Raw genomic sequence first — 27224 nt, 5'->3', positions numbered from 1 at the left:
AGACAGGGCTCCTTTCTACATAGACACATGGTATAAAATGATCAGAAAGTGATCAGGGTCAACAGCTAAAAGAGTAGGTGATTGGGTATTGAATAGGCAATCCACAGATGCTGTCAGGTCCCCATTCATATACCCAGGCCCTATGACTTGAGTGCCCATCACTGACTTTGACCACCAGCATCCGTATTTCTTTGCTTGCAAGCTCTTTGTGATATTTCGAGTTTGCTACTTGCACAGTAGGCCAGAAATGTTGGAGGACTGGAGGATTAATGTTCTCGACTTAGGAATTTTTTTTTTTTTTTTTTTGAGATGGAGTCTCGCTCTGTCACCCAGGCTGGAGTGCAGTGGCATGATCTCGGCTCAATGCAACCTCTGCCTCCTGGGTTCAAGTGATTCTCCTGCCTCAGCCTCCCGAGTAGCTGGGACTACAGGCATGAGCCACCACACCCGGCTAATTTTTTGCATTTTTAGTAGAGATGGGGTTTCACCGTGTTAGCCAGGATGGTCTCGATCTCCTGACCTTGTGATCTGCCCGCCTCGGCTTCCCAAAGTGCTGGGATTACAGGCGTGAGCCACCGCGCCCGGCTAGGAATGGTTATTAATGGCTGATGTGAGTATATATACACAAAATGTATAAATGTCCCAGTTCCCTCATCCCCAGGATGAAATATCTCTAATGTTTGTTTTACACTGCTCTCAGAATTTCCCCAGCAGAGTTAAGCTCCAGTTACCTATGGTGGTATCTACTTGGCCACTTTCCCTTGTAGGCTTCTTATCCTGTCTCACTTTCACTCTCCACTGTGGCGTTTCCTTCACCTCCTTTGACTTCCTACCTCAGATTTGGCTTCTTGGAAAAACCAAATGAAGATGCTCTGCACCATATGCCAAACTCCTTCCTGAATACAGAGGCTTTGTGTATGATGTTCCCATCTGCTTAGAATGTGTTTCCTCTTTCTTCTCACCTGATGCACTCTCACTCTCCATTCAAGTCAGTGTAAATGTCACTTCTCTTAGAAAGCCTTCTTTGATCCCTCTCTGCCTGATGCCAGTCTCCCAATGCTTGCTCTCTTATTCTGTACTTCTCTGTAACAAAGCTTATGATGATTGCCATTTAATTAATTGTTGTGTAATTATTTTCACTGCATCTTTATCCCCAACTAAACTACTGCTTGAAGGCAAGGATTATGTTTTTGGCTCACCACAGTGTCACTGGCACCTAGCACAATGCCTGTCTTACTTGCAAGGTTAAGGACTTACTGGCTTTTGGAAAGATGAGCTTTGTGAGGGACTAAAGATTTAAGTTTGGGGTCATTCAAATAGACAAAATTATCAAAGCTTTGGACCAAAAAAAAAAAAAAAAAAAAAAGATCTTTAGTCCACATGATTCCCACATGGATCTACCTTTTTTTTTTTTTTTTTTTTTTTTTTTGAGATGGAGTCTCGCTCTATCACCCAGGCTGGAGTACAGTGGCACGATCTCGGCTCACTGCAAGCTCCACCTCCCGGGTTCACGCCATCCTCCTGCCTCAGCCTCCCGAGTAGCTGGGACTATACGTGCCTGCCACCACGCCCAGCTATTTTTTTGTATTTTTAATAGAGACGGGGTTTCACCGTGTTATCCAGGATGGTCTCAATCTCCTGACCTTGTCATCCGCCCTCCTTGGCCTCCCAAAGTGCTGGGCGTGAGCCACCGTGCCCGGCCAGATCTACTTTTATTTCTTGTGAAAAAATATAAAATTTATGCATAGGAGGGATGCCCATTGTTTAAGGGAGAATCTTGGCATGGCTTACATATCTATAAAAGATGCCATTTTAATCATTTTTAAACAGAAACAGAATTTCATCTCAAATCCACAATGCATTTATTCATTTAATACCTACTTACTGGACATTGTACCTGGCAAGATCCTTTGAACTATCTGCCAGCAACTCTTCAAAGGTCATTAGAGAACATATATTAATGGAGAATATTTCAGATTTTCTTTCTGTCTCCCCTCAACTGTATTTCAATATTGGGCTTTTGACTTTCATTAAAGGAATAAGAAAATTAATCACTATATTTGCTGGAAAAGGGGAACTGAGGACACTGTCTATTTTGTCTCTTAGTGCTCACTGGGAGAAATTTCTTTTAGTGATAAGTGGCATGAAGCAAGGTAAGCACAAATGAACAAGCAAATATATATGCTTGCCATCTCTTTGTCAGGTAGACTCTTCCTGACAAATCCTTAAACCTGACCCTTACCTTGACAGGAGGTGAACCCAGGTTTTGTGGGTCTTAAGACCTATAATTTGGAATCTCTCTTTGAGAAAAAAAGTACAAAATAAAAATGTGACACAGAGCCATGGAAGGGGCCCACATGAGAGAGGGGATCTGATGTTAAAGCTTCATCGATTTCACAGTAAATCAGCATCTTGATTCAGTCAGGGAAAGTGGTCTCTTCCCACCCCATACACCTCCACGTTTGTTCTGACTCCTATGAGTTGCTTATATTGCTTTCTTACTTGAAAGGCCCCCCTCCTCTTTCTTCTGCAATCCATAGATAATGTTTTTTTCAGATTTTGGTCCCACAATGCCTTCTTTGACTCTACCCAGTAGAAAAAAGCTCTCTCGTCCTTTAAGGCCCATGACCTTGTATAGAGAGCCCAGGGTATTTTGTAATGAACTGCTCTATTTGAAGTGCATATTACTATGCCTTCTCCAGTAAGATTATCCACTATCTGGGCACAGGGACTGTTTTTACTTTTAGACTCACCGCATTTCTGGGTACAACAGAAAGGAAAGGATAAAAGGAAAAGTATTATAGACGCAAAATGAAGAAGTTTAGAGTCGGGAAGACCTAGTAGAGTCCTAACACTGCCGCTTATTAGGTAGAGCCTTCATCAGATCACTTAACCTCTCTGAGTCTCAGGTTTCTCACTGATAAAATGGATGTAATACTGATATTTATTTCATATTATTGTTGGGAAAATTAAGAGCTTTTATTCATTCACTGAGTATCTATTTAGCCCCTGCCTTGGACTATTTTTGGTATAGAGATGTCGACTAAATGTGAATGAGAAATACTTGCTGCATAGGGGTTCTCACAGCTGAGTTGGAGATGGAAATTTATAGTGGAACAGGATAAGGCTATAATAGACATCTGAACAGAGCATAGAGCCAGACACATAAGTGCTCAATAATAGTTGTTGAATAAATGAGTGACACAATGGGGGAATTCAGAAGAGAAAGTTCTGAATTTTTCAAAATAAGAAATTGTACAGACTTGCAGAATCACCTGTATGTAAACATAATGGATATGACACCACCTGGGAAGCTGTAAAATGCTACATGTTAAAGAAAATACAAGCAATAGGAAAAAGCAAGGATTAGATGAGAGAAGAGAGGGAAAGGGGGCTGGAAGAAAGGCCCTAGGATGACAAGGAGGAGGAAGGGATGTCTGTTGACCCACCTGGCCAAGTGTGCACTCCATGCCACCAAGGAAGTCGGCCTCCTTCAGCCCATTGTGGTTGCTGCTGATGTCATGGACTTCAAACCGCAGGCGCTGAACCTCCTCAAAGTAAAAGTCCACAGTAAACAGTTTTGAGTACACTGGGTTTATGCAGGTGCGAATCACCTCAGTCCTGTCAACCTGCAAGGAGAGAGAAAGAGAAAACCTATCAGAGATTAGGATTATTTTTATTATTACCCTTCAAGCTAATTCATCTCAGAGCACCTCCCTTCTTCCCAACCATAAATGCTCCCCAGCAAGTCATTGGATGGGCAGTCCGAAAGTACAAAGTACAGGCAATACCTTCAGAGAATGAGATGAGTTTTAGGGAAGAAAATAATGTTAGACATGTAAATAACTTGAAGATTTAGAGCTCATTGTATGAGTTTGCATTATACAAAATTGTATCATATCATTATGTCATTTTGTTGATGGGAAAACTGAGGTCCAGGGAATTGAAATGAGTGGGTGAACATTATGAACAGTAAAAATTTTTGAGTACACTGGGTTTATGCAGGTACATAAATGATTGATTGATGCATTTCATGATTGATTCAACCTTGTCCTGCCTAATGTGCCTGAGGTCACATCTAGGCTCAGGAGGAAAGAAATCTGTAATTGATGAGTGATGTCTGGTGGGCACAGTAATGGAGAAACTGCTATGTAGGGGTCTCATTTCAGCCAGCTCTACTCTAAGTTTCCTAATCCATGATTTCCAGCATAATGAAGTAGAAAAACCATGAGAATAGATAAGACAATAACTGCCTTTGGTCTTGAGTATGCCCTTTATTAAGTGTATAATGTTCACCCATTCATTTCAATTCCCTGGGCCTCAGTTTTCTCACCAATAAAATGAAAATTAATTAGAGGTTGAGAAGTTCCTTTCTGCTCTAACATTCCATGAGTTATGATTTCCTTTGTCTTCTGTGATAATAGTTTTTCAGTTGTCCCCCTTTCTCAGATAGTAATACATCTCTGCCACTTTCTGCACTATTCTGTGACATAGGAGGCTGATGTCTATGGATTGATTTTCCTGGCACCCTTGCCCTCTGGGTTCTGGTTGGAGTCAGCCAAATGGAGGACTTGGCAGGAGATCAGAGAATGGGAGAACAGAGAGGTGCAGGCATGCCTCTATACACACACATTCTGCTAGCAGACTTCCTTCTGCACAGGGAGCTTTTGCTGGGATTTGGTAACATAGTGCCTGTCTCGTCCCTTCACATTGAGGGGTAGTAATGGCTTCCTGTTGTTGCTACCTCCAATGTCTCGGATGCCTCACTTTCTTTGTTGGCTCTTTTAACCGTGCCCATTCCCATGTACAGAGTTTAGTCCTTTAGGTTAAACTGTTTGGGCATGCCATCTGTTTTCTGCTAGGATCCTTATTGCTAAGGTTCTTTTCCTACATACTTGTAACAAGTAAAAATATACACAACCATTTTTATTTTGGGAAGCTTTTAAAGACTAAGTTATAGATAACCCAAGATTCTATAGCATCCCTGTACTGGAGATACCCATCCTTCCTATTTTACAAATCAACTGGAACCTCTATGTACTGTCAGCTTTCAAATAGAAACATGGTTTATTGGATGTTTTCTGACATTTGTTAGCACAAACTATGAAAAGCATTTATCTCACTTTCATATGAGTAAAGGAAAATAGTGTCTCAATAAAGGGAAAGCAGTTCTTAACCATATTACGCATGTCCATGTTGCCTAGCAAAGAAAATCTGATATTTGTTCTAGCCACCCCTGACATTCTTCAGTTCAGTGCTTTGTCTCCAGCCCTAGCCCTTCCTATGCAGGGATGTATGTGAGAGAAAATTGTCCTTTAAGGAACACCAGCTGCCATTATTGGTTGGATGGACAATCCGGGTTGCAAGGAGAAGAGTATCATTCTGATTATGTCCCCATCCAATAAATAGGCATACAGAAAACCAATCTCTAACCTATTGCTGACTAGAATTTTACAAGTTACTCTTCTGACCAAAGGTTATCTGACTGTTCCAGCTTCCCAAGGAAGACCCAGCTTCTATTTGAGCTAAATTTTATATTCTTATATGATGTTCATTCAGAGGGTGATGGGACTGATTAGGCCAATTGTGCAGGTACAAGAATTTACTATATCAGCATAATTTTTCTGTTGTTCGGGGATAATAGTTTTGAATAACATAAATTAGAGATCATAAACTGGCATAATATATGCAGGCATAAGCTAACTTGAAGGTACTTTATTTGTCCTACTCAAAGTATTTTTCCCTTCATTTTCCCACTTAATAAGGTGGCTGTTTTTATTACCCTTCCTTTAGAAAAAAATTGGAATATCTGGCAACCTTGGGCCACATTTCTTCATGGCAACAATTGGAGACTGTCCCATTCAGACAAAGCATTTACTCTTCGCTTCTCACAGCAACTTCCAGGCCTTTCTCCTTCATTGAATTTCTCTTCCTGGCCCCTAGAGGCATTTTTGCAACATCTGGTCCAAATTCATGGAATAATGATCCATATAAGAGATTTATTTATATTTATATTGTATCTTTTGATAGAGGATTTGGAAATAACCCCCAAGAAGTATGTTGTGGGTGCATTTGACATCCTGAAGACACAGAAAGGGCACCTTCTCTCCTTGTTGTTGGAAGAGAGTGCTGAGTAGGTTTAGATGATAGAAGACAGGTGATGGAAACTCTAGTCTTTGTTATTCTCCTTTAACTGCCCCAAAGGGTACAAGTAAGTGATGTGCACCAATTCTGGTACTTTTCTTCTAACTTCTTGATTTTCCAATGGCATTCCCTTATAGATGTAAAGTTCACGTTGGCATCAAGACACACACCTCACACACATTATACAAGGTAAGCTGCCAGCACTGAGTGACTTGGTTTTTTGAGTGAAATGACAAGATAGAAAGACATTAAGTGATAAACATTTGCATTAGCAAGACAGATGATTTCCAAGGATAATCAGAAAGCCACTAAGAATCCTGAATATAACTGCTCAGGAAAAGCAGGAAAATGACGATAAGGGAAGTGCTTGCAATAATAAATGCATATTTGAAAGATGCTTTAAAATATTCTGCATTTCCAGTTATTATGGAAGATGCATTATTTTTTCTGGTGGCTAAATCCAGGTTTCACATGAGCAACAGGGCCTAGGATTGTTCGTTTCTCATTGAGAGGCATCAGGGTCAAGGCAGTTTTTTCCAAAAGATCATTCATTTACTGGTGCTACGAGCTGCATCCTAATCAACTGGGGGGGCGTGGGGGCTTTCTTTAAAACTCAGATTCCTGTTCCCTAACCCCAGGTCATTCTGATTTAGTGAGTATAGGGTAGGACCCAGAAATCTCTAAAAAAGTGTTCTAGAGAATTCTGGTGTAGGAACATCAGTCCTAGGGGAAATGAGGAGATGTGGGGTCTATCTCATGCTCTTGTGTGAGGTCAAGTTTTATTTTAATCTTGCTTACCCTCTGTTATCCAGTCTGCAAAAATGCAATTGCTTATCTTCTCTCTTCCCTAATCGTGATGACTGATAAATTCACATTGCTTTATAGTTTACAGAACATGCTCACATCCATTTTTAAAATTTGATTCTTATGGCTATCATGTGATATAGATATATACTACTTTACAAATGAGAAAAGTCAAGGTTAAATATCAGCACAAGGTATTGAATGTCAGAATGGGCACTTGAACTCATGCCTTTTGACCTCAAAGTCGGACTACTTTCCTCAATTCATGAGCATCCTTAGAAAGGAAAAAGGCAGCTAGATTATGGTGTGATGCTGAGAGACTCAACCATTGATATTGCTTCTCATGAGAAGCTTTTAAAAATATCTAAAACATGGCCAGGTGCGGTGGCTCAAGCCTGTAATCCCAGCACTTTGGGAGGACGAGGCGGGCAGATCACAAGGTCAGGAGATCAAGACCATCCTGGCTAACACGGTGAAACCCCGTCTCTACTAAAAATACAAAAAATTAGCCGGGCATGGTGGCAGGCGCCTGTAGTCCCAGCTGCTCGGGAGGCTGAGGCAGGAGAATGGCATGAACCTGGGAGGCGGAGCTTGCAGTGAGCTGAGATCGCACCACTGCACTCCAGCCTGGGCGACAGAGCAAGACTCCGTCTCAAAAAAAAAAAAAATCTAAAACATTTTTCAGTCTAACAATAAAGTCAATAACAAGTAACACTTTTGGAAGGCCTGCTATCATGGTGCTCATTTAAAAAAAAACAGCATTATTGAGGCATAATTGGTATATAATAAACCACATCTATTTAAGGTATATATCTATTTAAAGTATACAATTCAATATGTTTTGACACATATATACTTGTGAAAACATCACCACAATCAAGAGAGTGAGCATATCCATGCACCCAAACTTTCTTCTTACCCCTATGTATCCTCATCCTCTCAATCTTCCCTCCTACCATTCCCAAGAAACTACTGATCTGCTTTCTGAGACTATAGTCTAGTTTGTATTCTTTATAATATTATACAAATGTATATTATAATATACAATCTGTGGTCTTTTATTGTCTTTATCCTTTCACGTAATTATTATTTTGAGATTTATTCATGTGGTCCTATCAGTGGTTTATCCTTTTATTGCCCCCAGTCAATTACAGATGGACATTTGAATTGTTTACAGTTTTTGGCCATTACATATAAAACTGCATGACATATTCATGTACAAGCTTTTGTATGGGCATGTATTTCCTCTTCTTTGTAGGAGTGAAAGAGATTTTTGTTTAACTTTTTAAGTTCTAGTAGGTGTGGAGTGGTCTCTCATTGTGGTTTTAATTTTCATTTTCCTAAAACTAATGATGCTGAGGCTCTTTTCTTCTGCTTACTTGCCACCTGTGTATCTTCTTTGATGAAGTAGCTTTTCAAATCTTTTGACAAGCACTCTGTTTTCATTCTTATAACACTATGAGGTAGGTACTGTTATTATCCTCTCTTACTGGGAGATAGAGAGACCGCCATAACTTTTCCAATTTTACACAACTTGTAGGTAGCGAGGTGGGATGTGAAACTATGTAGTTAAGCTCCAGAGCCTGTGTGTTTAACCTCTATGCTATATAGTTATGCAAATTTGAAGAATTTTTTCATAAACACTGTTGCTCAAAGTAATGCATCAGCCAGACGACAAACATAAAATGTGGAACTGATAGGGAAAGTCAATGATTGAGGCTGCAGTTTTGTCTCTGGAGATCTGATTTATCCACTGGACATATTGGAGATACAGTGGGGGCCCTGAACACTGCCCATAGAAATTGGATTGTGTGGCCAGGCTCAGTGGCTCACGCCTATAATCCCAGCACTTTGGGAGGCCGAGGCGGGCGGATCACGAGGCCAGGAGATGGAGACCATCCTGGCTAACACGGTGAAACCCCATCTCTACTAACAATACAAAAAAAAAAAAAAAAATTAGCCTGTCGTGATGGCGGGCGCCTGTAGTCCCAGCTATTCGGGAGGCTGAGGCAGGAGAATGGCGTGAACCCGGGTGGTGGAGCTTGCAGTGAGCAGCAGAGATCATGCCACTGCACTCCAGCCTGGGCAACAGAGCGAGACTCGGTCTCAAAAAAAAAAAAAAAAAAAAATTGGATTGTGTGCGGGACAATGTGTCATCAACAAACAGTTCAAGACTATTTGTACAATGGCCATTTATTCTCTGGGACTTCCAAGGGCTGGAACTGCCACAGGCAAAGTTGCGGGAGAGGTGAGAGCTAAATCGTGTGACGCTACCAGTGGGGAGGAGGTGAGGGCAAAAGCCAAAATTATTGTCAGTCACTGAATGCTCTAAGGTTTCCTGGAGAAATTCAGGCCCTTATCATCCCATGGGTGATAGGTCTTGGTAAAGAATGACATCATAGGCCAGAGAGAGACAAGAGGCCCTCAGGGCAGGCTTATAATTAGGTATTCCTTCAAACTGATATTCTGTAAATATTTTCTCAATATTTATTTAGTGAGGGTAGGAAGAAACTAATTTTCTCTGAATGCAGAATGGCTTTCTTAATGTTTAAAAATAAAGGATTTATTACAGGCAATTTTTCAAACCAGATAACTTCCAAGGAGACATATTAAACCACACAAAAGTTAGATTAGATAATAAAATGAATCACCAAGCCACCAGAAATAGCATTACTCAATTTCAGGATTTCAGCTGCTTGTGACTGCTGATTTTAAGTGACTGGCCTCAGAGTTAGTGGCTTGCCCTGTAGCTGCAACAAACAAGTTGCAGATCTCAAAATCACTCAACAGAGAGAGATAGGTTGGTGCTGATGAGACACGGTTTTAATTTTCAATTTAAATGGATTTTCTACTTAGTTAGGATTAAAACTCTTTAACAGTTTGCTGGTTGTGTAAAGAGTCTCATGTGGAAACTTGAATTGATTTGTGCCATTTCTGTGTGATATGTCTACATACTGAGGTTGCATCATTTCTGGCTGTCTAGCTGATCTGCCACATGGACCAGGGGTTCCTGCTCACTAGTTCCTAGGACTAAAAAATTGCCTGAGTCTTTGACAGCCTTTGTTTCTCCTTAATAACTTGGGTGGAAGCTGCCTCCTGCCTAGTAAATTATTAAATTCCTTCTTGAAATGGACGGCAAATTAGGTGTTGACCGACAGTGATGGTAACTTTTCTGCCCAGGCAGAAGGCACTTCCATGTTATCTTCTTCAAGCCTTACCCTCATCAACTTTAAAACATACTTTTATTTCACAGTTTGATATATTTGAAATTGGTATGCGTGTTTTAATTAATTATATGCCATTGTTTAATTGGAATATCTTTGAAATTGGAGTGCATGTTATAATTAATGATATACCATTGTTTAATTGGAATATCTCTGAAATTGGGATGCATGTTATAATTGATGATATACTGCTTAATTGGAATATCTTTGAAATTGGGATGCATATTATGATTGATATGTCATAGTATAATTGGAAACAATTTTTTTCTTTCCTAGGGATACATTAAAATAATGGTTCATTTTAACACTGATTTATCATTTTACAAATGATCCTATTAAATATATCATTCTAACTTTGCAAATGATAAAATAAAACTGTGCATCAGAAAAGTAGTGGCAAAGGTAAGACTCAAATCCAGTCTTTCTCACTCTAGAATGTATGTTATTTTTATTATACTATATAATTTGTTATAGGTTGAGTTTTATCCCTCAAAATTCATATAACAGTATTTTAGAATGTGATTTCATATGGAAATAGGATTGTGGCAGAAGTAATTAACTTAGGATAAGGTCACACTGGAGTATGGTGGGCTCCTGATTTGATATGACTAATGTCCTTATAAAAATGGGAAATTTTGACACAGACATGAACACAGGGAGAATGCCATGAGAACACAAAGGAAGAGAGCAGAGTGGTGCAATCTCTTGTTCCTCATTACAAGCCAAGAAATGCCAAAGATTTCCAGCAAAACTACCAAAAGCCAGGAGAGGGGCATTAAGGAATTTCTTCCCAGTAACCCCAGAGAGAACCAGTTCTGCTGACATCCTGGTATCTTGATCTTGGATTTCTAGCCTCCAGAACTGTGAAGGAATAAATTATTTCTGTTGTTTAAACCACCCAGTTTGTGGTACTTTGCTATGGCAACCCTAGTAAACAAATACACCATTCTACTTCTCTAAAGAAACATCCAGACTGGCAGCACCACTTAATGGATATATCTCCAAAAAAAGCACTCTTCACCCATCAAGCAGTAAAACCTTCAAACACTCTAGATTAGAATGAACGAGTGATCTGGCATGACAAGTGTTTTTCTCCCACTTTCAATCCATTGAACCCTGCCTTCATCCTCCTGCCATGCACTTAACCTGATTCTCAAGTAACAGGGCCTCTGGCACGCTGGGTTCTGTTTATGGATCCCCTGGGATGACCATGCTGGAGAACCTAAAGCTAGACATTCGTTTCACCAGTAGACATAGCCTGGTACTTATGCTATTCAAAGCAGACAGCAGGGTTGCATCCTTGCTCAGGAATGTGGCTCAGAAGTAAACGAAATGAGTATCCCCCTGTAGGCCCCATCAGAGAGGTCTCAAGTGCTAATATGTTCTGGGTCTTCCCCTTCCTTCGTTGGCCTCCTCAGTACCTTCAAGGTGCTGGATCCATCCACACAGAGCCTGAGCCAATCCTGCCTGATTTGCCACACAAGCATAGATCTCAGCTACATCTTCCAGTGCCAAATGCCGCGTGTCCGCCATAGCTGTTCCTTTTCCCCAGTGTGAGTGTCCAGTTTGTGAGGCTGTTTTCTGATTTCTCGGTTTGTATGCCTCATTGTCTTTTGCCCCAGTCCACTCAGCTTAAGGGGCTTGTCACTGTCCTAGTGCTGTGTGATAGAACTTTCCATGATGTTCTTCATGGTCCAAACTAGCCACATGTAGGTATTCAGCACTTGAAATGTGGCTAGTGGGACTGAAGAATGGAATTTTAAATTTAAATTTATTTTGTTTAAATTTAAATAGCCACATATGGACAGTACTGCTCTAGCCTGTGCCAGCTCTATCGCGCTGTAGATTAGTGAAATCCTGTATAATACACACATATTTAATTGGCCTGGAGATTCCCAGGTGATGTCAACATATATACTAGTAATTCTCAAACTTTTCTTGCATCGAAACCACCTGGGGATCTCCAAACCAATTAACTTGGAAACTGTGTGGGGGTGGCGGGGAACCAATGCATCAGCAATTTAAAAATCTACCCAGGTGATTCCAATGCACAGTTAAGTTGTAGAACCAATAATACTCTATTCCAACTGTTATGGCTCAGCTCCAAAGTAGATGACAACCAGGAACCAGGGCTAGTGTGTGATCTACTCTGAATACCACACCCCAACCTCTGGATCAGACTTTGTATGCTAATACTTTCTTGCTTCTTTGGAAGCTGCCATTTTGACTGCTGCTTATGTCACTATAGGACATAAAGAATGAATGAAAGAAATAATCGTATTATGGGCAAAATTGGTTTATTTGGATGTTTTATCCAATCAGGCACTCCATTAACTGGCACACTCCCTGTTTGTGAAACAAGAGTTAGTGAATATGGTATCCATTCTCCTTTACATCCCCAGGTCTTTCTGCTCTGCTATGTACCAGGAGACCAGCCCGCATGTGGATTGTTTCATTCAGGTTTCTTGGCCCAGCTCACCTTCTTTCAGCCAATGCGAAGCACCAGCAGGAGACTAGAAGACAGGAGGAACCCATGGTGTACCCTCTGTCTACAGGCCCTCCTAGCCGCCTTTCCTGCAAAGCTCCAGCACTCCCTGGGTTCCAGTAACACTGCCACCTCTGCCTACTCACCAAGTCCCTCTAATAGTAGCTTCTGACTATTGCTAGTCCCAGGGCATCTCAGAGTCTCTTGCTGGCTCCTTTAACCTTGCCCACACATCTTGAAGCGGTCCCTTCATGAACATCTCTTTTTCTGCTGGAACTTTGATTGATTCCTTAATGCTCTTAAAAACGTTTCAAGATATTACAGAACCTGGAAGAGTTTCTAAATCTCAAGGGCAGGTGAAACTGTGTCCATTCTGATGGTTCATGATTAATGAATTATGGGCTTTTAAAACTTTGAAAACTGGTAATACATATGTGATTTTTGTGGTAACTTCCTATTAGTGACAACACCATATTTCCCAATTTTATTCAACAATGAATCATAAGGAGCATTTACTGAGCAATGGGTATGCACCAAGAATTATTTAAACCACTTTACATACCTTATTCCACTTAATCATCCCAACAACTATATATTATGACTGACCATTTTACACATGAGGAAACTTAGAATCAGAAAGGTTAACTTGCCTAAGGTCACCCAGCTGTTGAGTGATGGAACTACTTGAGATTTCCCTTAAAGCTGCTTCCCATGACATAGCACCTCTCTTGAAGAAGACAAATATATTCAGGTACCATCTGACCATAGCAATTATTCAAGTGGGGCCATTCTGAATGCTCAATGCTCCAAACACCATCGTCTGGGCAACAAACCCTGAAAAGTCTTTTCAGTGTGACTGTTGAGTGTCCAGCACAGTGTTTCCCAATCTTCAAACTTTCTCTTCCTCCTCTTGTTATATTTTGCTCTTCAAGTTCCTTCCACTTAGCTAAAGCCCCCCCAGAATAGCTGAGGAGAAATCAAAATGTTCCAGGCCAGAGGACAAGATATGATTCTATAACATAAAAGAAGTTTTTCAGTCCTAAATCAACCACCGTATACCCCCCACTCCAGCTGTAAGCTGGCACATAAATATCAAGCAATCAGAAACTGCCTCACAAAATTCATGCCTGCCTGCTAAAAGCAGGCAGAGCCTGCCAAGATTGGGAGCAGGAAGGTGTTGGATTGCAGTCACTCGAACTTGCAGTGACTGTCAGATCCTCAGTTTATAGACGCTTGGAGTCTAATCCCACACAAGTGTAAAGCAATTTTCACTTCACTCAGATGTTGGTTATTAGCAGGACGTTCCCACCAACTCATTTCTCTGTCACAGCTGTGGAGTCCTCCAGAGAGGTCATCCGAGGATGGAGAGCCTTGGTTTTCTTATTAATTGATGTTTGAAAATAGTGAAGAGGAACTCATCTGTGGGATGCTGCATATGCGCCCCAGGTCTGACATGCTCAGCAGCCAGCATATTGGGAAGGTGGCCTTGCTGAGGCCTGCCTCAACCCTCCTCACGATAGGTGTTCCAAGGAAGGGTGAAGTGATGGGGGTTGCCCTGAAGCTTGGGATCAGCTTCCTCTGGTTCCAACTCCCCCTCCTTCACCAAGTCCTTTAGAATCATAAATTTTTGTCCTGCTTATTAGTCAACTCCCAATTGACCAAATTGTGAATTAGTCCGCTGATCCAAGTGGACCTTCTCCAAATGCCACTGGTTAGGGAGGAGCCCTTCACCCTATGCCCACTGCTCTTTCCCATGGCACTCTGTTGTAAATCAGGAGGCATTCACCCCTCCCTAACAAACACTTTGCTCTTACCATGAAAAGGTAGGATTGTAGATGTATGTTCTTGATAGCAGTAACCTTGGATCTTAAATTCTTAGAGTTCACTAAGGATGGGAATGGCAGTGGGTTTCCTCTGAGGGATTTGTGGACATGTGGTGTTGGGAACACATCTGAAGCTGTCTCTGAATTTAGTGAGAAGAATGATCACTTAGCAATGCCCGCCTTGATTGTAGGAGGAGTAGGAGTATCTCCTGTGTCACATGTATGTCATTCCTCATCTATTCCTGTGGTTTAATTTTTAGTAGAGGAAACTGAGGTCCATAGATATTAAAATGACACTCTCAGGCCATGCAGTGACTCATACCTGTAATCCCAGCACTTTGGGAGGCCGAGGCAGGCAGATCCCTTGAGCCCAGGAGTTCAAGACCAGCCTGGACAAATAGCGAGACCATGTCTCTACTAGAAACACAATACAAAAAATTAGCCAGGCATAGTGGCACACTCTTGTAGTCCCTGCTACTCAGGAGGTTGAGGTGGGAGAATCACCTGAGCCCAGGGAGTCGAGGCTGCAGTGAGCCGTGAACGCACTGCGGCACTCCAGCCTGGGCAACAGGAGTGAAACCCTGTCCCTCCCCTGCCCCCCAAAAAAAGACACTCTCAAATTTCTGTAACTACTCTGGCAGTTGAGCTATGAATCCAGCTATATCACCTGATTCCTGGTGCAGTTCTCATCTCACCACACCAAACTGCTTATTTCCCAGCTTCCTGCACAGGGTGTCTACAAGGTCTAGGGCTTAGCACTTCAGCATCAAGGTTTAAACATAAACATAAACATACACACATTCAGCCTTTCACTGTGGTTTTGTTAGTAAGGCCTTTCCCTCACAACATAATTCTAAAAAAAGTTTCCTAAAAAAGCAACCCTATGGAACTAGGCCATGCCAGGAAATGAGTTAGCCCAGGAACCCTACTTCGCAAACATCAGTCAGAGAGGACATCACACCTCTCCAGACTGAGATGGTGGGCTCACATAGCAGAGCATTATCATCAGACGTTACTGCATGTCCTCTAAATGTGATGATTAATACTTTAAAGCAGCATTTCCTGAAGCGTGTTTCATGAACACTAGCTCTACAGGCGGCTCCAGAAAATAAACTGTTCTGCAGTCAAATAAGGTTTGAGAATCCTTCCCAATGTACCCTTCCCTTAGGAACTCATCAGGCAGAACAATTTTAAAGGGTCTTAAAGAATTCTGTAGCAAATAAATGTGTTAGGTTGTCTAATATTTTTCAAACTTATTTAGCCCTCTCTTTCTCTGTCATGAAATACATATATTAATATCCAACCAAAGACATTTTAAGAAGCTTGCATTGAAGTGTTAAGAAAATATATATCTCTATTACATGTTTTAGAGGCATTTTCTCTGAGAGCAAAGAAGTTTAAACACAAGTGGAGCAAGTTGACTTCATACTCCATGCTTGGCAAAGTGCCAACAACATAGTGTTTGTTCAGCATTTTTTATTATGTTTAATTAATAAACAAATGAGACACCTATGAATGCATTTGGTATTTTGCCCGATTTCCATAGACCCTGCCTCTATTTTTCCCTGATGTCTCTCTTGATCAACTTCTCTCCCCTACCTCCTCCTAAAATGTTAAGTTTCTATCTGAAGCCAAATCCAAGTTACTACAAATTCTTATCATCATGAAACTAGCTCAGAAGTTAGAGTGTCAGAGATAGCTGGGTTTCTTCACAGCCTGAGGCAGATTTCAATATGTGCCACAGGTCCCCCTGCCTTCTCTCCACAGTTAAGTAGGGCCACACAGCTTTGTTCATGCATGAGTCTCAGGCCCTGCCCAGTGACAAATCCAGGGTAGTGCCCATGTGGCAGTAACTAACTTCATATCTGGATTGTTTTCCATGGTGGCCCAATGACTGGCATCCACTCCTTCTCCCCCATTTTCATATATATCACTTTTTGTTTTACTAGTTTCTAAAAGACTTCCTTTTGAAACCAAAGAGTTAGCAACATTTTACTACAGTTGTTAATGTAAAAGTTGAAGCTACTGTCTGGGCGTGGTGGCTCACGCCTGTAATCCCACACTTTGGGAGGCCGAGGTGGGCAGATCACGAGGTCAAGAGATTGAGACCATGCTGGCCAGCATGGTGAAACCCAGTCTCTACTAAAAATACAAAAATTAACTGGGCATGGTGGTGCATGCCTGTAGTCCCAGCTACTCAGGGGGCTGAGGCAGGAGAATCACTTGAACCTGGGAGGTGGAGGTTGAGCCGAGATCACACCACTGCACTCCAGGCTGGCTACAGAGCAAGACTCTGTCTCAAAAAAAAAAAAAAAAAAAAAGTTGAAAATGCTTACACAAGCATGAGGGGGGTGGACACCCAGAGTTTAGGGATCACATTGTTTTGCTTGAACCCTGACTGTCTGGGCCTTGTCTCTACCCTGCAATAGGCTGAGTACTAGAATGTTCTAGACTATCACAGATGATATCAACTCCTTTTCTACTCTGGAAGATTCAAGCTACTTCATACACCACAAAGCTCTCCAAATGCAGACTTTTTTCTCCTATTTCTGTTCCTGATAAATAGGATTGGTAATCAGAAAATTAATCTCCATGGATCTTCAATTCACTACGAACCACTTGGGTTGAATGAATCATTATGGAAATTACCCTAAGACTGTCACAACATAATTTCTTTATTAGAAGAGCTAAAAATCCTTCTCTTCCTTTTTCTCCTTCCCATTCTAAAACTTCTGCTTCCCCTGTCTTTAAGTGCATTCAATGCCTCTTTTTATGAAGTATCGTGTCTTTTTTTTTTTTTTTTGAGAGGGAATCTAGCTCTGTCACCCAGGCTGGAGTGCAGTGGCACGATCTCAGCTCACTCTAACCTCTGCCTCCGGGGTTCAAGCAATTCTCCTGCCTCAGCCTCCTGAGTAGCTGGGCCTACAGGCGCTCACCACCACGGCCAGCTAATTTTTGTATTTTTAGTAGAAACGGGGTTTCACCATGTTGGTAAGGATGGTCTCGAGTGTCATGTCTCTTTTAGAGGCATCTCCCACTAATACGCTGGCATCACTCTTACTCACTTGTCATTAATTATGTTGATACAATGAAGGGATGACATTGCTGGATCCTTCATAAGGTGAAAGAACTATTAGTGAGTGGGGTCAAATCTTAAGTGGTGAAATTTCCCATCACACAATCATCACTGTCAGCATCATTAAAATGATCAAGGGATTGATGTTTATTGCATGGCTACATTTTACAAGCACAGGGCTGGGCACTCTCAGGACCTTAAAGAAGTAGCAAATCAACAATAGATAGAGGGCTTCAAGAGTTTATCATGAGCTCTGTGCTAAGTCCCCAGTGTTCATTCCCTTTTTGAAGCTACATAATAGCCCTTCTATGCTGGCCCCTTGCTCAACACGTTAGAGGGCTCAGGAAATGTAACCCAAGGTATATTGTTTTCTTGTGACAACATCAATGATTTCAGTGCTTAAACTTAGCCTCCTAGAGGACTTAAAAAAAAATAGCAACTAAAACCTTCTTTTAAAATGTCTTATTTATTCATCTAAAGTAAATTCTTCCAAAATGATTCCAATTAGCAATTTTTACTGATTTCCATGCATTTACTCATTTACTCAAGGAAGACTGAATGAGTGCATATGATTTTTTCAGCACTGGGCCCTAGGGATTCAGCATTAAGCTAGATACATCTCCATCCATCCTAAAGCATAGAGTCCAGTTTATAATAGATGTGTTACTCAAGGTACCACTCATTCTGCTGAAATCCTTGAGTGCACAGTATAGATATTCTGTGTGGCAGTGTTTATTGGCCACACTCTGTGGTGCCTTGTGGTGGAGACATTCCTGCCCCAGCTCAAAGACAGACAGAAAATAAATTATCATAAGTAGCATCTTTAGATATACAGCACATGTGACAAATACAAGTGGCTATTGTGATAATAAGAGCAGTTCTGCTCTTCTTTCAGGACAATCCCATTATACATATCTTATCTGATCTGGCAGTCGTGCTAGGAGCTGAGCTGAATGTTTTTTGTATTTGTACAGCAAGATATCAGGCTTTCAAGAATTAACAAGCTGGCGGCCACAGGAAGCAAATTTTGGCTCCATAAAGGAAGACCTTTCGTATAATCAGAAATACCCAAAGACACCACTTAATGGGCATGAAGAAGAAATTTAAGCAACAGATGGGGGAAGGGAGGGGGAATTAACTAATTTTTAAGGTTTCTTCCAACCCTGAAATTCTAATTCTATACCTGGTTTTAAATATGGGGTTTTTGGTTTTGTGGTTTTGTTTGTTCATTTTTGTTTGTTTTTTTCTGGCTTTGATAGCCAAGTTTTTAATTACATAGGGGATATGTTTAGTGGTTATGGATTATCCGTGGTTCATTTGCAACTCCTTGATTTTGCTTAATCAAATGTGCGGTCATTTTTCTTGATTCAATGCAAATGCACAAAGAAAAACAATACATAATGCGTACATATTCATCATGTGTTTTTTTCTTTTTTTTTTTCTTAAGATGGAGTTTTGCTCTCATCGCCCATGCTAGAGTGCAGTGGCATCATCTCAGGTCACTTCAAACTCCTCCCTGCAGGGTCAAGCGATTCTCCTGCCTCAGCCTCCCAAGTAGCTGGGATTACAGGTGCCCGCCACCACACAGGGCTAATTTTTGTATTTTTAGTAGAGACAGGGTTTCACTATGTTGGCCAGGCTGCTTTTTATTTTCTATATTTTTATACTTGGAAGTCATGGAAACTTGCTGACCCTGGAGGGATCAGTCTTCTCAAGGCTAGCTAATTCTTGGAGACAGTAAAAGCTCACCTGCAGAGCCAAACAAACCAGTCCAGAGCCCCTGCCTTTAACCATCTTTTTTTGTTCAGTTTTTATACTCTGGGCCATTCCCCTGCCCTAATCACCAGGCACAGCTAGAGACAGTTCCTCTGCCTCAGACGCTACTGAAATTAAACTGCCGATCCTACACCTGCCAACCCTGTCTTGTCACTTCTTCCTCACAGAGAAAAGGCTCTTGTGTACATTTTCCCCTCGCTCCTTCTGCCTCCTGACCAATGCTGCTGCTTCCCCCTGTGGCTGTGCCTCCTGTTTCTAAGGAACTGTGAGTATAAACATCTTCTTTCAGGACAGTCATTTCTGTGTCTGCATGTCTTACCATACCTGATTAAAACAAATCCTGGGTAACCTTAAAACAATGTGACTATAGGAAAGTAGACAGTTTGGTAGAGAAGAAACAAGTAACGTGGAAATTTAAGGATTATTTTGTGGATTTAAATGGCTTTTCTTTGGCCACTATGGCCAGTAAAGGAAAGAAGATGACATTTCTTGAACACCTACTACATGCTATTGTACTTACACACCACGAGCATCGCAAGGTAGATACAATCAATATCTTTACTTTATAGGTGAGGAAACTGACACTTGAGGAAGTTTAGTAACTTGTCTAAGATCACACATTTTGCTCCTGGCAATGCTGAACACAAAGCCAGTTTTTCTGTTCCAGGTTTTCATTGTATTTTATTTGCTCCCCCAACCCCATCATATCCCAGTTACCTCTCTTTGTACCATATATGAATGTCAAAGCAACTTGCCCTAATTCTTTTTCAAGAATAGTAAGCGCAGAATGGGAAGAGATACTTCTTATCTTTTACCCACAGAACCAATTGGCTTCTTGAGACAATGCATACACTAGACTTCATGGATGAAAGAAGCAAGTTTATAAAGGTAATATGGGTATGGGATATGGGATATAAGGCATTAAGGCTCAAACTGTCACTGTGCCTTCAGATGGAGCTGGCCTGTGACTGATACAGCTGGGTATTTCTTGGTCTTGTCTCAGGCAGGAACTCCTCATCTATGCATAAGGAAATATCTGTGCTCAGCTGTCCGTATTCGCATGATCAAAGGCTTAATTCTCTAGACTGGCTCCCTAGGTCATCTTATACAATCTCATGGTTTTAAATAAAATATATGAATGGATATCTCAGGCCTAGATGTCTCCCCGAAACATCTTTTGTGGCAGCTCAAACTTTACATGCCTATAGTGTTCCTGATAACTACCTCCCTCCCATGCCGTTCTTCTAGATGCTCAAGCAAAAACCTTAGGGTCATACCAAATGCATCCTTTTCTCACTTTTCCATATCCAACCCACCACCAAATCCTGTTTTCTTACCTTTAAAATACTGGATCTCACTGCTTCTCACCTTCCCCACTGTTGCCACTTTATGCCAAGTCACTATTCTCTCTTCTCTTGGATTATTAGGACACTATCTTAGCTAGTACTCCTTCACCTCCCCTGTCTTCTTTAAACTAGTCTCAATGCAGAAGCTAGAGTAATCGTGTTAAAACTCAAGTTAGATGATACAATTCCTCTGCTTAAAACCTTCCGACAACTCCCCATTTCACTCAAACTTTTCGTTGTAATCTTTAAAATCTGACTCCCTGCCCACAAACACTCCTTTATTACCATTCTGATCTCATATAATACCACTCTACCCTTCACTCTGGCCTCTCTGCTGTTCCTTTGAACATCCTAGGCATATTCTTATGTCAGGGCCTTTGCCTTTGCTGTCACCTCTGCCAGAATGCTCTTCCTGTAAATATCCACATGGCTCTTTCTCTTATTTCCTTCAGATCTGTACTTACATGTCTTCTCATTGAAGCTTTTTCTTGCACCCTATCTATAACATTAATACCTCCCTCTAACATTTCCTATTTCCATTTGCTGCTTTAATTTTTCTCCTTAGCACTTATTACTGTCTAACATAATGTAAATTCTACTGTTTTTCTGGTTCACTATTTATCCCAGCATAATGTAAAGTAAATGACAACAGTATTTAAAATATTAACAACTGATTCAGTAAAGGCATCATCCAAGCAGAGCAAATGCAGGCCTAGTCAGAATGGATGATTTTTGTAAACAATGAACATTGGTGTACCAGTGTGAACTGACTACATATCAGGTCCACATTTATACCTAATGAGATAAAGCTAGACAGTCTGAGAATGTGCTGGGAAAGGACTCTCAAATAGAAGGGACAAACTGTTAAGGGAATTCTCATAACAGTCTAGAATTAAAATAATAAGCCATCTCAGAAAAACCTGCTGATGCAATGCAATAGGGTGGGGTGAGGGTTGGGGGCCAGGTATTTCAAAGTTCTCATATGAGGTAAAAGGCAAAAGTCAGGGAAATAAGTTTTCTGAAAAATCTTATGTTACTGAAACAGGGGACACAGAAAGCACCTTGGCACAGGAAAGAGTTGGTACTTTAATTATAATTATAATACTAGAGAAAGATTTGCCTGGCTATGAAAGCAGGGAAGAGATTTGGCGGGCAACTTTGCCAAAACAGTTGTGGCTGTTCTCTCATTCTTCTTACTAGTGAGCCAGCCTCTTACTATAGAGGCTGAAAATGCCAGACACTCACCATCTTGGCCTCCCCTGTAGCCAGAGCCTGCTCATGTAACCCCATTCCCATCCTGGCCAATTGAGTTGGAGAAGATAGCTATTGGAGGCTTCGGGAAACATATGTGTTCTTCCCCCATAAAAAGATATGTGCAGGAATGAACATCTTTGCCCTCTATCCCTTCTTTTTCACATTGTCTTTGCCATGTGAGGGTGTGATGTTTGAAGTTGAAGCTCCCATCTTGCCACCCATCTTGCAACTGTGAGGGGTGTGATGGTTAATTTTATGTGTCAAGTTGACTGGGCTACAAAGTGCCCAGATATTTGGTTAAATATTATCCTGGATGTGTCTGTGAAGGTATTTCTGGATGAGAGTAACATTTGAATCTGTAAACTAAGTATCGCCAATTGACTTCGCCAATGGGGGTAGGCCTTATCCAACTCATTGAAGGCCTGAATACAACAAAAAGGCTGGGTAAGGGAAAATTTACTGTCTCTGCCTGTCTTCAATCTGTGACACGAGTCTTAGCCTGGCTTTGGACTAAGACTTGGACTGGAATTTATACCATGGGCTCTCCTTTTTCTAAGGCCTTTAGACTGGGATTGGAAGTATACCATCAGCTGTCCTGGGTCTCCAACTGCCAACTGCAGATCTTAGGACTTCTCAGCCTCCACAGTTGCACGAGCCAATTCTTAATAGTAAGTCTCTTTGTGCATGTGTGTGTATTCATATACATACACATATATGTATATATAATTGCATGTATACATATATGTAAACACCCTCATTGAGTGGGAGACTGCACTTTTTTCTCTTATGTATATGGAACATTTATGTAAATTGGCTTGATCATTAGTCAATAAGTAAAATCAATAAAGTTAAAGCCAGACACGTGCTCTGAACAAAATCCAACAAAAATAAAAATAAAGAATTAAAAAGTGACCAAAAATCCTGTTTACTTTGAAATTTAAAAACAAAATTCCTAGAGATCCTTGTATTAAAGGAAAAATAAAAATAGATATTTCAAACACCTTAGAAAGCAACTGAAAGAACACTTTCCACCAAAACCTATGGGAATCAGTGATAATTTTATTATTTGGGAAAAGTAAAGCCTTTAGTAGTAAATGCGTTTACTACTAAAGAAGGAAGACTAAAAATATAGAAACTTAATATTCATCTTAAGAAACAATAATAATAATAAATGAGAAGAAGCTACAGGATGAATTAATAAAGATAAAGGTGCACATCAACAAAATTGAAGAGAAACAAAAATATTAGAAGGAATAAGTAAATTTAGGAAGTGGTTCTTTAATAAAATAAAACAGACCAACAGCTAGCAGTCTGATTATAGATAAAAGAGAAAGAATAATGACAGATTCAGGAAGGATTAAAATAATATCATATGTATTTCTTTTCCAATGGGAAATAATTTTTTAGCAAAATATAAATGACTCAAAGTTATCTAACAGGCAGTGGAAAACTTAAATAGACCAACCATAGACCAGCCTGTGAAGGTGATTAGATCTACCATTGAAAAGGGCACTAGGACCAGATGGGTTCACAGCTGAGATTTATCTAACCTTTACAAAATAGATAATTATGATGTAACGTCGGCTGCTCCAGGCCACACAGAAAGCTAGACAGCTCACCAATTAATTTCATGGTACAAGCATAAATTTAATACCAAAACCCAAAAAATAGAAAAATAGAAAAGTACACATCAACCTCATTTAATAATGTAAATGTGAAAATTCTAAATAAAACACTGGCAAAAGAATCCAGTGGTGCACATAAAAATACACTATGATCAAATAGTTTATTCCAGTGATGCAAAGGGAGTTAAATATCAGGAAATTCATCAACATAATTAATCACATCAATACATTAAAAGAGGGAAACACATGATCATATTTATAGTTGCTAAAAACAATACTGTAAAATAGGAAGGGCTGGAAAACGTTTAAAGTAACTATAAGCAAATAAAATCTAAATGTAATAAATAAAACAATAAAAGCATTATAATGAAAATCAGTAATTAGACAAAAATTTCCATTATTGTTATCCTTTAATATTATTAGAAAGGTTGACAATGAGATACCATCTCACACCAGTTAGAATGGCCATCATTAAAAAGTCAGGAAACAACAGGTGCTGGAGAGGATGTGGAGAAATAGGAACACTTTTACACTGTTGGTGGGACTGTAAGATAGTTCAACCATTGTGGAAGTCAGTGTGGCGATTCCTCAGGGATCTAGAACTAGAAATACCATTTGACCCAGCCATCCCATTACTGGGTATATACCCAAAGGACTATAAATCATGCTGCTGTAAAGACACATGCACACGTATGTTTGTTGCGGCACTATTCACAATAGCAAAGACTTGGAACCAACCCAAATGTCCAACAACAATAGACTGGATTAAGAAAATGTGGCACATATACACCATGGAATACTATGCAGCCATAAAAAATGATGAGTTCATGTCGTTTGTAGGGACATGGATGAAACTGGAAACCATCATTCTCAGTAAACTATCTCAAGGACAAAAAACCAAACACCGCATGTTCTCACTCATAGGTGGGAACTGAACAATGAGAACTCATGGACACAGGAAGGGGAACATCACACTCCGGGGACTGGTGTGGGGTGGGGGGAGGGCGAGGGACAGCATTAGGAGATATGCCTAATGCTAAATGACGAGTTAATGGGTGCAGCAAACCAACACGGCTCATGGATACATATGTAACAGACCTGCACATTGTGCACATGTACCCTAAAACCTAAAGTATAATAAAAAAAAAATAATTAGAAAGATTGTTTGAATGCAATATAAGAAAAATTTAAAAACTTGCAGATATATTTTTAAAAATAGCTAAAATGACTTTTTGCTAATTATATGATTACATATTTATAAAGAACTAAGACACTCAAATAAAATCTATCAGTATTAATAAGAGGATTTGGCAAGATGCCTGAAAACAAAATAAAGAATATAGAAATTTATTAAAAAGTGATTGGCTTTTCTCTATTTTAATAATAAGTACTCAGAAATGGAGAGGAAACCATCTACTTATAACAGTGATAAAAGACTTTTTAAAATCTTGCAACTATGAACCCGGGAGGTGGAGCTTGCAGTGAGCCGAGATCGCGCCATTGCACTCCCGCCTGGGAGACAGAGCAAGACTCCGTCTCAAAAAAAAAAAAAAAAAAAAATCTTGCAACTAAATTTACTTTTTAGTGAAACTTTTTATTTTGTGTCAATTGTAGATTCACATTCAATTGTAAGAAATAATACAGAGACCCCCTTGAACCCTTTATTCAGTTTCCCCCTATGGTAACATCCTACAAAGCTATAGCACAATATCATACCAAGATACTGACACTGATACAGAGTATTTCCACCCCCTACAAGGATCCCTCATGTTGCCCTTCTATAGTGACAACCACTTCTCTCTATGCCTTCACCTACTTCTAAACCGCTGGCATCCATTAATGTGTTCTCTATTTCTATCATTTTGTCAGTTCAAGAATGTTATTTAAAGCACTCATCTGTTTCCAGTTTTGGGCTACTGCAGATGGGGCTGTTATAAACTTTTGTGTACAGATTTTCTTGTGATCACAAATTTTAATTTCTTTGGGATAAATGCCCAAGTGTGCAATTGCTGAGTCGTATGGTAGTTGCATGTTAATTTTTAAAGAAACTGACAAGCTGTTTTGAAGAATGGCTATACCAATTTACGTTCCCATTAGCAAAGCATGAGTGATTCAGTTTCTCCAAATCTCCAACAGCATTTGCTGTATCACTATTTATTATTTCAGCCATTCTAATAGGTATGTAATAGTATCTCATTGTTGTTTTAATTTTAATTTTCATAATAGAGTAATGATGTCAAACACCTTTTCAGGTACTTATTTGCTGTCTTATGTTCTCTTTGTTGAAACATCTCTTCATGTCTTTTGCACATTGGATTGCTTGTTTATTGTTGAGTTTTGAGATTTTTAAATATATTCAAGACACTAGTACTGTTAGATATGTGGTCTGTAAATATTTTCTCATAGGCTGTAGTTTGTCTTTTCCTCTTTGTAAAAGGGTCTTTTGCAGACCAAATCTTTAAATTTTGAGAAATTTTAATTTATCAATTTTTGCCTTTGTGGATTATGCTGCAGGTATCAAGTCTAAGAACTTTTTGCCTACCCCTAAAGCCCCCAAATTTTCTATTTTTTTCTGAAAGTTTTATAGTTTAATGCTTTACATTTAAGTCTGTGATTCATTTGGGGTTATTTTTCCTAATAATGTATGAGACTTAAGTCAAGGTTTTTCTTTGTCTATAAATGTCCAACTGCTTCGGTACCAGTTTGGATTGCTTTTATAGCTTTGTCAAAAATCAATTTGGTGTAATTCTGTGGGTATATTTCTGGTCCTCTGTTGTTCTGTTACATTGGTCTATGGGTACACCCCTCTGCCAGTTCCACACAGTCTTGATTACTGTTGCTATATGGTAAGTCTTGAGATAGAGCAGACTAATTCCTTCCACTTTAGTCTTCTTTTACAAAGTTGTTTTGGCTATTCTACTTCTTTTGTTATTTAGAACAACCTTGTCTATATCTAAAAAATATCTTGCTGGTATTTTGATAGAAATTGTGTTAAACCTGTTTATAAATTTGGGGAGAATTGACATCTTTATTATTTTCAGTCTTTTAATCCACGAACATGGCCTGTGTCTCTGTTTATTTAGATCTTCTATTTCTTTCATTCACATTATGTAGTTTTCAGCATTCGACTTCTGTACATGTTTTGTTAGATTTATGCCTTAGTATTTCAGCTTTTAAAAAATTTATCATCAACAGATAATAATTGTACATATTCATGGGGTACAACATGATGTTTAGATACACATATATAGTGTGATAATCAAACATGGTAATTAGCATGTCCACCATCTTAAACATTTATCATTTCCCTGTAATTAGAACATTAAAATTTCTCTCTTAGGTATTTTGAAATATGCAATACATTGTTGTCAACTCTAGTCATTCTACTGTACAATAAAACAGCAGAACTTATTTCTTCTATCTGTAACTTCGTACTTGCTGACCAATCTCTCTCCAAGGCCTTCTCTCCCCTCTTCTCCCCATCCTCTGGTAGCTACAATTCTACTCTCTACCTCCATGGGAACAACTTATTAGATTTCACATATGAGTGAGATAATGTGGTATCTGTCTTTCTGTGCCAGACTTATTTCACATAACATAGTGTCTTCCAGTTCCATCCGTGTTGTCACAAATGACAGAAATTCATTCTTTTTATGGCTGAATAGCA

General features: G+C 39.8%; 1 protein-coding gene across 3 annotated transcripts in view; it reads right to left on the bottom strand.

Annotated features, from left to right (window-relative positions):
• Positions 1–27224, bottom strand: part of CPNE4 (copine 4) — a 519044-nt gene that overhangs the window by 200420 nt on the left and 291400 nt on the right. For 2 of the 3 annotated variants that reach the window (XM_055295431.2, XM_055295430.2), the window contains exon 3: positions 3450–3629. In XM_055295431.2, coding sequence (XP_055151406.1) covers positions 3450–3629 — 180 coding nt within the window. The remainder of the gene's footprint in view (positions 1–3449; positions 3630–27224) is intronic. The other variant, XM_063610734.1, reaches the window with a different exon arrangement.

Source organism: Symphalangus syndactylus, chromosome 10 (assembly GCF_028878055.3).
Source record: "Symphalangus syndactylus isolate Jambi chromosome 10, NHGRI_mSymSyn1-v2.1_pri, whole genome shotgun sequence".
NCBI classification, from domain to species: Eukaryota; Metazoa; Chordata; class Mammalia; order Primates; family Hylobatidae; genus Symphalangus; species Symphalangus syndactylus.
This window is presented reverse-complemented; position numbering and strand designations above follow the sequence as displayed.